This window comes from Mastigoproctus giganteus, chromosome 2 (genome assembly GCF_048544385.1).
Source record: "Mastigoproctus giganteus isolate SK-2022 chromosome 2, ASM4854438v1, whole genome shotgun sequence".
In the NCBI taxonomy this organism is placed as follows: Eukaryota; Metazoa; Arthropoda; class Arachnida; order Uropygi; family Thelyphonidae; genus Mastigoproctus; species Mastigoproctus giganteus.
Window position 1 is genome coordinate 116169104 of NC_143576.1, and position 19064 is coordinate 116188167.

The 19064-nt window shown below is 38.0% G+C and overlaps 1 protein-coding gene across 2 annotated transcripts in view; it reads left to right on the plus strand.

Moving 5' to 3' along the window:
• The window catches only part of eEFSec (eukaryotic translation elongation factor, selenocysteine-specific), a 101574-nt gene that overhangs the window by 37035 nt on the left and 45475 nt on the right, over positions 1-19064 (plus strand). For both annotated transcript variants that reach the window (XM_090368630.1, XM_090368631.1), the window contains one exon: positions 9913-10095. In XM_090368630.1, the coding sequence (XP_090224756.1) occupies positions 9913-10095 (183 nt within the window). The remainder of the gene's footprint in view (positions 1-9912; positions 10096-19064) is intronic.

The window sequence follows — 19064 nt, forward strand, 5'->3', positions numbered from 1 at the left end:
ATATCTAACAATACTGACAAACTTATTGCGATGTTTGAGAGTTTATTTTATCGTAATTAGTTTTTGTGATTAGTTTATCGTAAATAAACTAATCACAAACGACCTTCATATGTATGCCGTAATAAGTGTTACATGTACGTGGCTGACACGGCTTCTTAAGAAATAAAGTAACCAACATATGTGGCCATGTTGGCCACATATATGCGACATAAAAAAAAGGCATTTTTTTTTTATATATTTTAAGCGAAAAAAACGAAAACACTGACATTACAATATTTATTTTAGAATTACTAATCAAATTATTTTGTTAAACATTGTTTGGCCCCTGGGGAATTTCTTTCTTAAACTAGCTTGGCAGTCAACGTGTTAAAGGTAGGAGGAGCTGGTTGGCTGTTGGGTAAACTGTATGTGCTAAAATAACCATAGGTGATCTTGCAAACTCACTAATCCGGCACCCCACAGGTCCCAACGCTGCTGAATTAGTGGTGGTCAAACTGTATACACAATTTATTAAAAATTAGTCTTTGTAGCAAGTGAAACATCAGAAAATTAGTCTTTGTAGTCACTGAAACATCAGAAAATTTCTTGGTGGGGGTCTCTTCTTCTTGTAGACTGCAAAAACAAGACCTATTGGATATATACTTGCACAATTTTAAACTTTTTATCTTATGTTATTCTTAATTTTATGAAAAAATGTTGGTAAAAAGATGTTAATTTGTTATGGTTCTTTTGGGAATTTTTGTTGTATTCAATGTTTTGGTCATTGATGATTCAAACAGTTTATACCTGTGAAAAGTGTTTGCAAGCTGATTTGCATAGATTGAGGACTGAAAAACCTGAAGCTGCTATATTACTTCACAAAAAAAAAATCTGATTAATTTATGATTTATTTTTAATTAATCATAGATTAATTTAATTAATCTATGATTAATTAAAATAATTTTTTCAAAATGTTGCACTATATTCTGTTGCTGCTTGTGTATCAGCCACCTGTCTTTCTCCAGCAATATCTAGCAAACTAAAAGTTTCATACCTATTAAGAAATATTGTTCAAGGTTTAGGCCTAAATGGTTATCTAATGAACTAATGAGACTCGTAACAGAGAAGAAAAATGCATGGGATGCATATAAATTATCAAGCGACTCAGAAGCCTATGGCAGATATAAGCTAGTCTGTAATCAAGTGACAAAGGAGGTTAGGCAGGCGAAATTGCCGACCGGGCTAGCCGGGTGGGTAAAGCGCCTGCCTGGCAACCCACAGGTCACGGGTTCGAATCCCGCCTTTGGCTTCGATCAAAGTACTGCAAAAAACCTTGGGAGGTGCACTATGGCCACAGAAGCTGATGCGCCAATAATTACCAAAAAAAAAAAAAAAAAAAAGCAGGCGAAGGCAGATTACGAGAAATCCTTGGCAAAGGATGCTAAGAAAAACAGCAAGGATTTCTTTACTTATAGAAACTCTAAAAGGAAGAGGATGAATCTGATTGGTCCACTTGACATCGATGGTTCGACTGTTGATGATCCTTCTCAGATAGCAAACAAACTGAATGAGTATTTTGCATCTACATTCACACATGAGGAATTATTAAGGTTTGAAAATGGCAGAAGGTTATCAGATTGTAGCAGGATACTTAATGATTTTGTAATAACTGAAAGCAAAGTGGAGGAGAAATTGTTGAAGATAAACATAAGAAAAGCACCTGGGGTGGATGGGATCTATCCAGTTATATTAAAGGAGGCGGAAAAGGAAGTAAGCAAACCCTTAGCCATAATTATGAGAGCATCCTTGGACTCGGGGGAGGTCCCCACGGACTGGAAATGTGCAAATGTATCCCCAATTCACAAAGGGGGATCGAAGGGTGACATGAGTAATTACAGACCAGTTAGTTTAACTTCTATTCTGGGTAAAATAATGGAGTCACTGGTTAAAGATGCATTGCAGGATCATCTAGACAAGACTGCAGCAATAATTCAGACACAGCATGGGTTTGTTAAGGGAAAGTCTTGTCTGACAAATTTGATAGGATATTATGATGTGGATACAAAGGAACTGGATGCAAAAAATAATTTTGATATCATATATTTGGATTTCAGGAAAGCTTCTGACACTGTTGCGCATGGAAGACTATTGTACAAATTGGAGCAGAATGGTATTAAGGGTAAGTTGCTACAATGGATAAAAGGATGGGTTTGGGTTGTTTTTTTTTTTTTTTTTTTTTTTTTTTAGGAGCATTAGCAACTAAGGCCATATCGCTCCGGGAATATGCGGTGGTCATTCCCTGACCTTTCCACATCCTCCGTGTTTGGTGGTCACGGGCTCGAATCCCGGTCTAATCAAGAAGCGTGCGCTACGCACTGCTGCTCCTGCCCACCTGGCTACGGAGGTGCCCGATAATAGGATGGTTAAGTGGGAGAAGACAGGGTGGTAATCAATGGGTGCTGCTCTTCGTGGACTAATGTTATTAGTGGAATTCCACAGGGTTCGGTGTTGGGTCCACTGTTGTTTTGTATATTTATCAATGATATTGATGAAGGTATGTCAGGCTTAGTGGCGAAGTTTGCAGATGATACAAAGGTTTGCAGGGTTGTTAATGACAGTAATGGCAGTGTGCTACTGCAACAGGATCTAGATAATTTGGGCAGATGGGCTAAGAAGTGGCAACTGAAGTTTAACCTTGACAAATGCAAAGTACTGCATATGGGTAGAAGTAACCCGAGAGAAAAGTACCAACTGTGTGGTACTGCACTTAAGATGGTAGAAAATGAAAAAGACCTGGGAGTAATTGTGCAGTCAGATATAAAGTTTTCTGAGCAATGCAGACAGGCTGCCAGGGCAGGTCATGGGGTTTTGTCAATGATATATGATATATAGGAATTTTGCTAGCAGGGAAAAGGAGGTGATTGTCCCTCTGTATAAGGCAATGGTCAGGCCACGCCTTGAGTACTGCGTACAGTTCTGGAGGCCTCATTTTAGGAAGGATGTCAATTTGCTTGAGCATGTACAGAGAAGGGCAACAAGATTGGTGAGGGGAATGAAGGGATCCTCTTACCAAGAGAGGCTTAAGTTCTGCAAATCGCAGTGGCTGGAGACTAGGCACCTGTGCGGTGATCTGATTGAGGTGTATAAGGCCTTGAATGGGTTGAGCACGCTGAATTCTGATGGGATCCTGCCACTTGTTCAGATTATGAACCTAAGGGGGCATAAATTCAAATTAAGAAAAGACAGATGTAGAATAGATGTGCGGAAATTTGCCTTTAGCCAGTGGGTGGTTAATTGCTGGAACAAACTTCCATCTGTCGTTGTGGAAGTTGATAGGTTGAATAAATTTAAGGAGGAACTGGACAGGCATTTGGAGGGAATGGTGTGATTTTTTTTTTTTTGGCTGATGCTGCCTAAGCTCATACACTTGCTTTCTTGCATCACATGCCACTACTACTACTGCTCCGGGGATATGCGGTGGTCATTCCCTGACCTTTCCGCATCCTCTGTATTTGGTGGTCACGGGCTCGAACCCCGGTCTAATCAAGAAGCATGTGCTACGCACTGCTGCTGCTGTCCACCTGGCTACGGAGGCGCCTACTCCGTGGAATGTATCTTGGATGTTCAATTGGGTTCTCTTCATTGGGAATGGAAATTTCGTTACAGTTAATTGGTGATCTGGAAATAGGAAGACCATCTCTTTACATGTGGGGGAACTGGCTTCATTGTAGAAGCAAGCAGTGTTTACATTTGCTATTTTATTATTGACATTTCTTGAAAAGTCCGAAATTTTTGTAATCCTGAAATAGCAGTCTTCATTATGGCTGGTTGGTTCATACCATGAGAACATCATTTTGTTCTAGGTTTTTTTTTATTCACTCAGTATTTGGCACCACAGAGCTCAATATACAGTACATTATGCTATGTGATGCCAAATATTAGTCAATCTCCCAAGTAGCATCCAAACTAGAGACAATAAGCATATTTGAACTGTTTTTGTTAGAGAATAATGTAATTTTGCTGTGAACTGTCCACACATGTAAAGCAAATTGCCCATTGGATTCAGATAGTTATAGTGATGGTTATTTCTCCATATTGGTTATCAGAATACTATTTTATATAAAGAAATACAAAGATAATAAAATGCATAACTGGCTTCATGTGCACAAAATGACAATCAATGCTAACATGCACCAACCTGTTATAACACATCCTCTGTTATAACAAATACACAAACCTGTTATAAAATATTTTTATAACAGATGACTCATAATTACGAGTCATTCCCTCCATATCCACCTCTACCCCTGTTACACCTAAGATGATACAAAGGTTAGCAGGATGGTTAATGATAATATGCTACTGCAACAGGATCTAGAAAAGTTAGGCATAAGGGCTGAGAAATGGCAATTGAAGTTTAACATTAATAAATGCAAAGTACTGGACATGGGTATCAGTAACCCCAGAATAATGTATCAGCTGTGTGGTACTACACTCAGGGTAGTGAAAAATGAAAAAAAAATGGGGTAATTGTGCAGTTAGATATGAAATTCTCTGAGCAATGCAGATAGGCTTCCAGGACAGCTCATGAGATTTTGTCAATGATATATAGGAATTTTGCTAGCAGGGATAAGGGGGTGATTATCCCTATTGTATAAGACAATGGTCAGGCCATACCTTGAGTACTGCATACAGATTTGGAGGCCTCATTTTAGGAAGGCTGTTGAGCTGCTGTAACAAGTACAAAGAAGGGCAACGAGATTAATGAGCAGAACAAACGGGCACATTTACCAGGAAAGGCTACAGTTCTGCAAATTGCAAGTGGAGAATAAGTAACTGCAAGGTGAGCTGATTGAGATGTTTAAGGCTTTGAATGTATTGATAAAGCATCAGTGCTGATGGGATTCTTTCTCTTGATCAGAATACACACGAGGGGACACAAATTCAAACTGAGGAAGGATGGTTGCAGAATAAATGTGCAGTTTGCCTTTAGCCAGTGGTTGATTGCTGGAACAGACTTTCATTCATTGTTATAGAAATTGTAATTGTGTGTCATGTAATGACAAGTTATTGCTATGGATAAGATAAAGTGGTTGTTAAGTTGGAAAAGTCAGAGTGGTTATCAGTGGACACTGATCATCTTGGACTAATGTTATCAGTGGTGTCCCAAGGGTTCTGTGCTAGGCCCATTGTTGTTTTCTGTATTCATTAATGGTATTTGAAGGTATATCAGGCTTAATGTCTAAGTTTGCAGGTGATACGTAGACTGCACGATGAACTCTGGGTTTTTGTGCAGTCAGTAGTAGTAGTAGTGGCATGTGATGCAAGAAAGCAAATGTATGAGCTTATGCAGCATCAGCCAAAAAAAAAAAAAAAAAAATCACACCATTCCCTCCAAATGCCTGTCCAGTTCTTCCTTAAATTTATTCAACCTATCAACTTCCACAACGACAGATGGAAGTTTGTTCCAGCAATTAACCACCCACTGGCTAAAGGCAAATTTCCGCACATCTATTCTACATCTGTCCTTTCGTAATTTGAATTTATGCCCCCTTAGGTTCGTAATCTGAACAAGTGGAAGGATCCCATCAGAATTCAGCGTGCTGAGCCCATTCAAAGCCTTATACACCTCAATCAGATCACTGCACAGGTGCCTAGTCTCCAGCCACTGCAATTTGCAGAACTTAAGCCTCTCTTGATGAGAGGATCCCTTCATTCCCCTCACCAACCTTGTTGCCCTTCTCTGTACACGCTCAAGTAAATCTACATCCTTCCTAAAATGAGGCCTCCAGACCTGTACGCAGGTCTCAAGGCGTGGCCTGACCATTGCCTTATACAGAGGGATAATCACCTCCTTTTCCCTGCTAGCAAATTACTATATATCATTGACAAAACCCCATGACCTGCCCTGGCAGCCTGTCTGCATTGCTCAGAAAACTTCATATCTGCCTGCACAATTACTCCCAGGTCTTTTTCATTTTCTACCACCTTAAGTGTAGTACCACACAGTTGGTACGTTTCTCTGGGGTTACTTCTACCCATATACAGTACTTTGCATTTGTCAAGGTTAAACTTCAGTTGCCACTTCTTAGCCCATCTGCCCAAATTATCTAGATCCTGTTGCAGTAGCACACTGCCATTACTGTCATTAACAACCCTGCCAACCTTTGTATCATCTGCAAACTTCGACATTAAGCCTGATATACCTTCATCAATATCATTGATAAATATACAAAACAACAGTGGACCTAACACCAAACCCTGTGGGACTCCACTAATAACATTAGTCCAAGAAGAGCAGCACCCATTGATTACCACCCTCTGGTCTTCTCGCACTTAACCATCCTTTTATCCATTGTAGCAACTTACCCTTAATACCATTCTGCTCCAATTTGTACAATAGTCTTCCATGCGCAACAGTGTCAAAAGCTTTCCTGAAATCCAAATATATGATATCAATATTATTTTTTGCATCCAGTTCCTTTGTGACCACATCATAATATCCTATCAAATTTGTCAGACAAGACTTTCCCTTAAAAAACCCATGCTGTGTCTGAATTATTGCTGCAGTCCTGTCTAGATGATCCTGCAATGCATCTTTAACCAGTGACTCCATTATTTTACCCGGAACAGAAGTTAAACTAACTGGTCTGTAATTACTCGTGTCACCCTTCGATCCCCCTTTGTGAATTGGGGATACATTTGCACATCTCCAGTCCGTGGGAACCTCCCCTGAGTCCAAGGATGCTCTCATAATTATGGCTAAGGGTTTGCTTAGTTGCTTTGCCACCTCCTTTAATATAACTGGATAGATCCCATCCACCCCAGGTGCTTTTCTTACGTTTAACTGCAACAATTTCTCTTCCACTTTGCTCTCAGTTATTACAAAATCATTAAGTATCCTGCTACAATTTGATAACCTGCCAGATATGAAGTTCTCTGAGCAGTGCAGACAGACTGCCAGAACAGCTCGTGGGGCTTTGTCAATGATATCAGAAGTTTTTTCCAGCAGGAATAAGGAGGCGTTATCTCATTTTACAAGGCAATGGTCAGGCCAGATATCAAGTGATGCATGCAGGTCAGAAGGCCTCAGTTTAGGAAGGATGTGAGCCTGTTGCAAAGGGTGCAGGGAAGGCAATGAGATTAGTAAGAGGAATGGAAGGATTCTTTTACCAGGAAAGGTTTCATTTCTTCAGACTTCAGCACCTGAAGACTAGGCACCTGCGAGGAGATCTGAGGTGTTTAAGGCTTTGGATGGATTGAGTAAAGCTCAAGACTTTCAGAATCCTCTCTTTTGCTCAGTCTACACACCAAGGCACAAAATTCAATTTGAACAAGTATGGATGCAGGGCAGATGTATAGAAATTTGCCTTCAGCAAGCAGTGGTTGATTGTTGGAACAAGTTTCCGTCTGTTGTTGTAGAGTGGTAGTTGTGTGAATAAATTCAAGGAAGAACCAGACAAACTGTTAGAATGGGTGTGAAATGGGAAGTGTTGGGGTTTTTTTTTTAGTTTTTGGTGTTCAAGCTTGCTTTCTTGCATCATTTACCACTTTTAGTTTTGACAATAAAAGTTGTATTTAAATCAGTATATGCATTTTTGATGTTTAATGTTATTGTTTTTTTCACATGAATAAGTACACCACTGATAAGAGTTGCACACATGTGCCCTAGGGTTGCCCCCCCCCAGCATAGTCTTATCTAAAAAAATTATTTACATATCACTGCATGCACCTAGTACCCATTCATACCATAAGACACAGACATTTTAGACAACATTTTTCAGAAAAAAAGTATTTTGTGGTCCAGAAAATATGGTAAGTAAATTCTTAGGTTATTTTTTATTTATTTTTTGTTGTTCATTTTATTTATTATCAAAATCCTAGTCAAACAAATTACCAATTATTTGAAAATGAATTGTCATTCATTTTCAAATAATTTTTTTTAAAAATAAAGATAAAAAAAGTTGAATAAAACTGTATTATGTTCCACTGAGTTTTCTGTCGTTTTGTGCACTTGCCTATCAACGTACTCATGGATCATTCAGCTTCCAGCAAGACCGCACGCCACTATGTGTATCCAGAAAACCTGGGTTTCAGTATGACCTTCTAGCAGTTAAATTAGGACAATAAATCCTGCGCCCTCAAGTCTCACTCAGCATGTCACAGTCAGTAAGCTCGCAGCATCAAGGATCGCATTGTGATTTTCACCCAGAGGTACCTCTTAGATAGGGGGCCCCGGAGTGACTGCACTTAATGTTAATGGTTCTTTAAAAAAAATTGTTCAGTGAATTGTGTGTAACTAGATGGAATGGTCAGGATGCAAAATAGTAAACAAACAAAACAAGGTTTATTAAACATATAGGTATACAAATGAGTACAATAGAACTGGTACATAGTTTAGATTAATTGTTATGTGATTGTTAGGTAAATTAACTGAATCAAGCATTATCTTGCTGTTAGCAATATTATAGTTTTGTAATGTTCTTCATATGGCTTTTCCACTAATTCTCCAGCAAGTACAAAATGATTGGTGTTTGTCATAACATACAACTGTTCACTACTAGAACAGGGAACTATATTAACTTAATAGTGTAATTAGTATTTTTGACAACTAGGTAATAAGGCACATTATCTGTTAAAACTAAGTAGTAAGAAAATGGCACAACAATTGTCTGGGTATACATATATAAATGTGAGGAGAGATGTCTTATAAATGCATTAAAACGTGTGCAGATGGTAGGTTCGACTTTGGGCAATTTAGTACAGTTTGCTATTAAACAATAAGGGTTGACTTGCCCGAAAAAACTCTGCAACGCCTCGGTGGCGCGGGGGGGGGGGGGTTCTGTACCAGATGTTCATTATAGCTCTCTTCTCATCTTTTTCTAGTAATTATTATTTTACTTCTTCTTCACACAATGACAAAAATTGGCCAAGACTCTCACTGCTCTCATCTTCCTGTCATGTCTCACCCAAAGTTAATGTGTTTTTGCTTACCCCTTCCAAAATATATATATATATCTCTGCTTCCCCCTAACTGAAATTTCTCATGACCTTTTACTGATCTCACGCGTCAACAATGTGTGGAAAGCATTACATTCGTGACTGCCATCTCGTGGTATTTGACACTCTAAAAATGATATGTTATATTAATGTGTTTATAAAGTTCTCGTTACGCAAGACGTGCTGTGTCTTGTTCTGATAATTTCTACTCGTATAACAATCTACACTGTTCTTGGGACCTTGCGTGATCGACGCTCTTGTCCGCTCACAGGAGAACAGTGTGACGTCACTGTAGTGTAGTATTACGGTGACCGCACCCCTGGGGCGATTGAAAATGAACGTTAAAGTAGAAGCTCTGTCGAAGTGACGCTATTTCTTTGTTGTGCGGATCGTGGAAAAAAGTATCAGGCACTATGAGGCAAAAATACTTCTTGACAGCAAGCGAAAGGGCTAAAAAATGAAAATATTTTTTCACAATTATATACAAACTGAACATTTTGATTTTCACAGATATCCAGGGGTGTGGGGAGAGGGTGTATTGTATTGCTGTAACCAAAACTGCTACAAATTGTAGACTGGTAAAACCTGTCAGTCGGGAGCACATAGTTAAGATTCAAGCATTGCAATATGCATAATAGTAATTGTGCTAGATAATATTGTTTTAAGTATCATAATAGAAATCCAGTTTAGTTAATTAAAAAAATATGTAACTATAAGTTTTATTAAGAAAATCAGTGAGGAAAATGGAACCTTTCATAACATGGGCTCGGATAATTGAGACATTATTGTGTATAAGAATATTTAACTCAAAACATTCAAGAAATTATATTTATTTTATTTTTTTTAGTTTCTTTTAGTATAAACTGAGCTTATTTTTAAAACTTATCTTGTGTGTTAGAAAATAGAGGAAATTTATTTCTTTTGTGATTTCAGTCAGCAGACGTCAGCCCACTTGGAGTTGGTATGCTCATTGATACTCTTTGTAATCATTCTTTCATTCCTGTTAGAAGTTCTGAGGGACCTTTCCTTTTTTCTGTGGATCATTGTTTCTCAATTAAAGGACAAGGGACAGTAATGACTGGCACTGTTATACAGGGTAGTGTGTCTGTGGGCAGTGTAAGTAGTTTCCTTTCATTATTCAAAGTAATTGGGATTGGAGAGTTCAATCCATAAAAGTATTTTAAATGAAAAACTTGACACCTATATTTTATAAGTAGAGAAAGGAAAGGACAGAGTTCTTGTCCTCTGGGTTATATATTTTAGGTTGTGATGCTGTCGCCATGAGTTTTTGGTTGTACAATAAAAGTAAATAGCTTTGCCATTATGAGAGTCCACTGATTAACCAGGATGAATTGTTTTTGTCATCACTGGCAAAGGGACTTCCAAAGAGAATTTTAAGCTGTGGCTGAGATAGTTAGTCTTGGATGGAGGGATGGGGATTTCCTCCTAGCAAACTCTGGTTTTTATACTGAAAATCAGGTAAACTGATCGTAATACTGATGGCTCACGGACTTGGATTGGACTAAAGCAATGAGCTCAGTATCCATTTTTAAACTGTACCCTTAGCATTGAAGAGATACTTGGCATATTTTAGAAGAGATGCAGACAGGAAGGGATAGAGTTTATTTGTTTTGCCCATTTAGGATTTTGAGATTAGAATTGAACAAAGGTAACTGAGATCACTTCAGACCTTCGTTGAACAAATCAGTGCTGTTAGCCTGGCTGATGGATATCACTATCCTGTACATTTACTTCTTTCACATTTGGGATCACAAAAAAAAATCCTGAGAAGGTTTTTTTATGACTTATCATCTGTTCCTACAAGTTGGTAGTCCTCTGTAAGACCATTACAAAATATGAACCTGTTTCTCACAATATCTCCAAATATATGAAAAATTCAGTTTTTTGCATGTATCTAATTTGCTTTTTTTAAAAATGAAAATTTTGTACAAAAACATTTGTAGATATTAATTTATTCTTATTTTCTGTTGGTTGTCTAACATTAGAAGGAAATTGTCAAAAATCAAATCAGAATAAAAAAAATTGCAAAAGTAAACTTGCGAAAACACAAAAAAAAAATTTCTTTTTTTGATGAAATAATATCTTCTACTTTTAGTTATGTATCACTTATTCAATTTCATCAACTTACAGATCTAAACTTCAGCTTTTGTAAACCCTAAATTGAAAACAATGACTGACTGGCTAATTTTACTTTAATGGACATGTTTTAAACTACATTCAAAAACATATACATTGCCCCACCATTAATATCCAGACACCTGTATTTCTATAAATAATCTTTATTTACAGGAAAACTAATGTGTGTTGAAACCGTTAGTCTCTAGTCTCCTTGGAACACTCTTCATCAGTTTTTATAAATGTCCTCTGATATTTTCAGCCATCTCGCCTTCAAAAGCAGCAATGAGTTCAGCTCTGTTTTTTGGGGCAATCTCCTCTCATAATTTCTATAGGATTGAAGAGGCTTTCTATAGGATTGAAGGCATGGGCCGGTCTAACTTTTCAGTGCACATCCTCAAACCAGTCTGTCATGATGCAAGCAGTGTGACATAGAGTATTGTCCTGCTGATATATGAGCCTTCTCCGACATGCTACTGCAACATAGGTAAGTAATGCATTGTTGTCGAGGATGAAACCATGAATGGCGAGTTCTAGATAGACCTTTGCTTGACACCTGGTGTTTGGTCGGATGTGGCCAATTATCAACAAAGGGTGTTTGGATATTAATGCTAGGGCAGTGTATATGTATGCACTCTACAGAGCCCATATATGAAAATTTTAGATATACATATATACCTGTTAAAGGATAAATGGGTAAGTCTTTGGGCAACTCAGCCCAAAGACGTATCCATTTATCAATGAGCAATACATCCTATTCAGTGCTTATATGTGAGCCACATTTAGCCTATTTTAATCTGAAACCACTTTCATGGATTACAGTCAAGTTTTATCATCCTGAGCTTAATGCAGTTATGGGCATTGTCAAAATAGTTCATAAAGCAGCTTTTGAATTGGTGTTTGAAAAGTGATCTTACTTTTGGGAACAGTGTATGTATCGAGCCATGGGAAGAGTACTTTGAAGGCCCATAGTGGATCTTAGACCTTCTTCATAGGACTACAGCATCTCACTGCTTTCTGAACACTTCCTTCCTCATAGAGATTAGACCGGGGTTCGAGCCCGTGACCACCAAATACGGAGGATGCAGAAAGGTCAGGGAATGACCACCGCATATCCCCGGAGCAATATGGCCTTAGTTGCTAATGCTCTTAAAAACCAAATGACAAATGATCTCCCTTACAGATGGTATTACTGTTGTATACTTTGATTTTGCAAGTACTTCTTTAATGTATTAGTTCCCAAAGGAGTCACATATGCTCACAACTGCTACTTTCTCTCAGCTGTTTTCCATAATTGTGATACAAAAGATTTGGGTATTTGAGGTTAGAAAATTAACCCATAGCAGATGCGCAAGACTCTTATAACCCCCTTTGACTACTTTCCTGTTCTTTAATCTCTCTTCTCACCTAGTCCTACTTCACAGCAGCTTTAAAGAAATAATGAATTTCCACAACAACAACAGATGGAAGTCTGTTCCAGCAATCAACTACCTGCTGGCTTAATCTGAGCAAGTGTAAGTACCCCATCAGCATTCAGCCTGCTCAAACTATTCAAGGCCTTGTACACCTCAATCAGATCACCTCGCAGGTGCTTATCTCCAGATGCTGCAACTTGCAGAATTTAAGCTTCTTTGGTAGGAGCACCCCTTTGTTCCTTTCTCCAATCTTGTTGCTTTTCTCTGTGCTCTTTCTAGCAACTCTACATCCTTCCTAAAATGAGGCCTCCAGACCTGTATGCAGTACTCAAGGTGTGGCCTGGCGACTGCCTTATACAAAGGTATAATCACCTCCTTGTCTCTGCTAGCAAAATTCCTGTATATCATTGACAAAACTTCATGACCTGCTCTGGCAGCCCATCTGCGCTGCTCAGAGAACTTCATATCTGACTGCACAATTACTACAGATTTTAGGAATCAGAGTTATTGTGTTAATAAAAATAATGAATTACCCCTGAATACTTAAGCTTAGCATTTACTGTTACTTTGCTGTCACTGATGCTTGCACTCTGGTGTGAGATTCAAAAATACTTGCACAGTGCCCATTAAGTCCTTTTGTGCTTTATAAATTCAAGTAAACAATAAACGTTTACTTTACAAAACTTCTCAAATAAAAATTTGATTATATTTAGCAATCTACAGGGTGTCTCAAAAATATTGGTACAAACGTTTAGGGGAGGTAGGTAACATCTAAAGGAATGTGAATCGCATAGGAACCCATAACCGGAAACATTACCGTAAGTCGGTAGACGGCACTGTTCATCAGTTTGCGAGAGGGAAAATTTCAATGTTTTGTTCACGGATGAGGCTTATTTCACTCGGGAAGGCTTATTCAATCAGCACAATACTCATGTGTGGGTTCATGAAAACCCACACGGTGTGCGCCCCCATGCGGCACAACATCACTTCGCAATAAATGTGTGGGCAGGTATGGTCGGTGACTGCTTAGTCGGCCCATACCTGTTACCATCCCGCATGAACTCCGCTAAATATCGGATCTTTCTTGAACAAGTTCTACCAGGGTTACTTGACGATGTTCCAGTAAATTTGAGACGCAACATTTGGTTTCAACATGGCGGGGCGCCTGCCCATTAGGGAAGGTGACCATTTGAACAGGCGTTTTGGGCGTTGATGGATTGGCCGTGGTGGACCCATTGCCTGGCCACCACGCTCACCTGATTTATCGAGTCTTGATTTCTTTCTGTGGGGGCCCTCAAATCTATTGTGTATGAATCGCCTGTTGAGACAGAAATGGATCTCGTGGTGAGACTAATCTGCGCTGCTGCTGCTACTGTCAAAGAAACTCCAGGTGTGTTCGACCGTGTCCGCCAATCTATGCATCGCGTCTCATGATGGAACCTTCGAGCATCTGTTGTAACATCATGAAATGCATCCATCTCGTACTCCATTGTTAATATTATATCAAATAAATGTTTGCCAATAATTACTGTCTTGTGTCATTTCTGCTTCTTGTGCCTCTGTTACTACTTTCCCGTGACGTTTCCGGTTATAGGTTCCTATGCGATTCATATTCCTTTAGATGTTACCTACCTCTCCTAAACGTTTGTACCAATATTTTTGAGACACCCTGTAGAAGAAACCTCAGGTTTTTAATCGTTAATTAACAGTTATTATGCAGTAGTTATTTTTTTAAGGAATTTGTCATGTCGCACCAGTTTATTGCATAGTTAAATTTAATTGTTCAATACCAGTGCAGTGTAAAGCATGATATTTTATTTCTTAACTGTAGATCTCTAGTCAGTTTTACTCTAGTCAGTTTATAAAGTAATCAAATTACTTTATAGAAAACACAGGCTAATCTGAAAACTCTTAGATTAGCCATAACTTAAAATAGGGATGGTTTATTTTGAAAATCCTGCTCTAGCTATATATACTGGGTGGTTATAAAATAAGTTTCCCTATTCAGGAGACCCTAGTGTCAAAACGGTTAGAGTTAGTGCTGTGAAAATTGGTGGATATGTCATTTAGGGTATGGGGAAGTGATATATAGAAGAAAAAAAAAGTTAAAATTTATGCCACCAGGGGAAAAACGGTGTTGCGTATATGTAAAAGTTGTCATTTACTTCAAGACAACACTGCTTACGCAAATGACATCCTGTTAGATAAAAGCAGAAAGGCCAGTGCCACCGTCAATAACCATTATGGCCCTTACAAAAAAGGAACGTGCTCTTTTAGTAAAACTGTTCTACCAGAATAATAATAACACTAATGCAGCACTTAAGGTTTGCATAAAGGACCTTTGACGTCAGTGGGGCTTCGAAAACTAATAAAGAAATTTCAAGCAACCGGTTAGGTGTAAATCCAGGCAGGGGACCAGATGACCACATATTGGAATGGAGGTAGTGGATGAAGTGGCAGTTGCAATGATCAGAATGCGAAACACTACCAGTCAGTTTTGCCAGAGGTGCGTTAAGAGACTTGAACCTTCCTTGGTCTACTGTACGTAAAGTGTTTCGAATAATTTTACACTGATTCCCGTACAAGATTCACGTAGTGAAAGAACTAAAGTCTTGTGATTAGTAACAACGAATAGACTTTGCTCTACGATTTCTGGCTCATGTGGAACTTGACGATACATAATCTTGTGGTTTGATGAAGCACATTTCACACTTCAGGGGCTGTAAATGTACTTTATATCTGACTGCACTCTGGTGTGAGACACCTTATGAGGTAAAGACTCTTCAAAGAAAAATGGTCCGATTATAAACTCTGCTGTCCATCTGCTGTGCATGAAAGACCACGACAAAGTCCATACGTTACAGTGTGGTGTGGATTCACAGCAGAGTTTATAATTGGACCATTTTTCTTTGAAGAGTCTTCACCTCATAAGGTGTACGGTAACTAGTGCACGGTACTGCGCTCTTCTAAGAGATTACATTATTCCCAGTCTGCAAGAAAGGCAATGCTTGGAGGCTGTAGTGTTCATGCAGGATGGTGCCCCTCCCCACGTTGGTCGACAAGTGAAGGAACTGCTCCATTCAACATTCGGAAATGATTGCATCATTTCTAGAGACTTTCCACAGTTCTGGCCAGCCCGATCAGCAGATCTCAATCCCTGTGATTTCTGACTATGGGGTGTGGTCTTGGCGGCATACAGACACTTGTCGATTTGAAAGCAAGCATTAAACAGCATGTAGCCAACATCCCCAATGAGATGCTACGTGAAACTATGTTGCACCAGTCCTCCATTTTCAGGAATGTCATCTCAAGGGAAAGAAAGCACATGGAACAATATCTGTAGAATTTTAAGTTCTGATATTAAAATTGAATCCTAAGTTAAGTATTCAATCTCATGTTTACAGTGCCAATTTTTCTACTGGTGGTGGAAATCTGAACTAATTTTTTTCCTTCTACAAATCGCTTCCCCATACCCTAAATGACATATTTTCAAATATGTCATTTAGGGTATGGGGAAGTTTGAAAATCAGTGGGAAATGACCCACTGATTTTCAAAGCACTATCTCTAACCATTTTGATACTAGGGTCTCCCAAATAGGGAAACTTATTTTATAACCATCCGGTATATATGCAGAACGAGTACTGTACGAACTGGGTTTTTAGTTTGAATGTTCGGATATTGACTTGAATAATTTTAGCAATTTTGCAATGTACTGAGGGAGTTGTTTCATAGCCAAAAGTTTTGCAGTTCAACATGTTTGCTGCATCAAACACACATAAATGTCAAACAGTACTACAAATGATGCGTCATTTCCACATCATTTGTAGAGAGCACACGTGTTGTGCCATGTGTCATTACCACATCATTTCAGAAAGCACACGTGTTGTGCCATAATACATATAGGCAGTCAGTAAATGAGTGCTGAAAGTAAAAGCACATGGAATTAAAAACTGCTTAATTCTGTTGGCATATTGATTGACCCGAATCAGTCACAGTCACCTCACCTATCTTTATCTACTTACAGGAGACGATCCTCCGAAGTGTATGCACTGCAAATCTTTTCTCACAATCAAACACATTCCCATTGATTGTATGCTATACACTGATGCCCAAAAAGCCTAATTCAGTATTCTACGAAATCTTCAAGAACCTTTTAACACTTTGTTATATCATAGGCAATGATGCAAAGCTTCCAGAATTTTTCTGCATCCTAAAATGGATACAGCTATGTGTGTAGAGTGTGTTTAGTGTCAAATGGCACCAGGAGTTCCCCCCATCTCCGTGAAGTATACGTTGTAGGTGGGAAACAGAACACTGTCAATGCCAGAGGTTTAAAGGTGTATGGATCTTGTATATGTGTAGTATCATGTACCTTTGTTCCTCTGGTCATTTGGCCGCTGGGCCCCTAATGGGACCCAACATTGCCCACACTCCGCCCTGTGGAGGCAGACCAGGTACACCAGTATTATAGTTATTTACTCTGGCAGTGGCTAGGACCTGAAAAAAGAAAAAACATGCTATAGATAGGGGTCAGCCCGGTGTTTCCCAACCTTTTTTTTTACCATGCCCCACCTAAGTCTTTCTAAAATTCTGATGCCCCCTATGTAACATATACATATTTTTTATATTCAAAAATTGAATTATTCCCTAAATGAAGCCTAATTACAACTTGTTCAGGACACAAGACTTAGGTTTTAGGAAGAAATCATTAGGAAATTATTAAGAAAAAAAACAGTAAGTAAATATTCAAAACAAATAATAGACAACTAAAATTCAAGGACAAAATAATTTATATGAAAGATTTTTCTATAATATTTTAATTTTTAGTAATTATTATTTAATTGTTTAATAATTTCAACATTCTATGTGAAGTTACTTCTAGATGAGTGAACTAAATTTAGTGAGACCCTTGTGCTTGATGCTTGCCGCAGAGAGATTTTATATTGGGCTCCAATTTAGTCAGCTTCAGTCTCAAGTCTCCCTGTTTTGTGATATCCAGTCGATTTCTTTTCTATAGTAACAAATCATTTATGGCACTAAATCCACATTCAGCTAAATATGAAGATGGAAACGGTAATAATAGCTCTCTTGCAAAGTTGGTTGAATTTGGGTATTTAATTTCTGTTTCATCACAAAGCCATGCCATCGCTCCTTTTATAGTGAATAAAGTTTTAACTGACTCATCATTTTGCATTTCTGAGAGTTCTTCTTGGTACTGCATTGATACATCAGACAAATCCACTAACATTGGTTGCATCATCCAGGTTGGAAAATCAATTTGTTTTAAATCAGAAAACCTTTCTTTTAAATCAGCAGACAGAATTTTCAGATGATCGACAATAACAAGTACAGCAGTATCAGTCACTTCATATTTTTGCAGCCAACGAAACTGTTCAAAATTTTTGTTACAAATATATTTTTGACATAATTCAATAAATGTAATGAAACCAAATATCTTCGCTTTTGCATCGACGAGAGTTTTATTTGTTCCTTGAAGTTGTTTATTTAATATATTTAGTTTTTCAAAGATATCGGCTAAATAACTCACAAATGCTTTACCATCGACCGTTAACAGATGCTTCATTTCAGGTTTGTCACTTAAAAAGTCACTAATAGTATCAAATAGTTCCATAAATCTTTTCAACAGTTCCCTTTCGAGAGCCACCTTACTTCAGTGTGAAGTAAAAGTCTCACATGGTCTGCATTTTGTTCTTCACAAAAAAGCTTGAAGAGACGCTCACATTTGGCATTAGCTTTAATAGCATTGACACACTTTATAACTGATTTTAGTACTTCATTAAGAACAGGCGAAATATTTTTAGCTACCAAGTTTTCCCTATGAATAACACAATGCAAAGAAGCATTTCTGGATTCTCATCTTTCGTCAATTTTAAGCAGCCATTTTTCTTGCCCATCATATTAGGAGCACCATCTGCAGCACAAGATGTTATATTTTTCATTGGTATATTATTGTCATCTAAGTAATTTTTTAGCTTATTATATATATCATTGGAGGTAGTGGTGCTTTCTAATGATTTACAGAATAACATTTCTTCAGCAAAATTACCTTTATCAATATATCTTACACAGTCTTTGATTAAATTCTCTCCTACAGTATGATTTTTCCCAGATTTAGCAATGAGTAAAGAAATTTCATAACTAGCCTCAAGAGTACGATTGACAGTTGCAGTATGAGCAATAAACAGAGACTTTAATGTTGCTCTTTTTTCAAAATTCTTCTTTAAAGTTTGAAAGTAATTTAAATCTGAATTTACATGAGCATTATGTTTTGCCTTCAAATGCGCCTCAAGACGACCTGGCTTCATTGATTCGTTGGTCAAGCATTGTTGGCATAAAAGACAAAAAGGTGACCTTTGATCATGGGCAGCGGGTATGAAACCAATTTTTAAGTATTCCTCTGAATACTGACGAACTTTTTTTTTTACTTGCACTACTCATTTTACTGTGCAACTGAAAGAAATAAATATAAGATAAATCAAAAACTAAAAATAAACTATGCATTAAAGTTAATT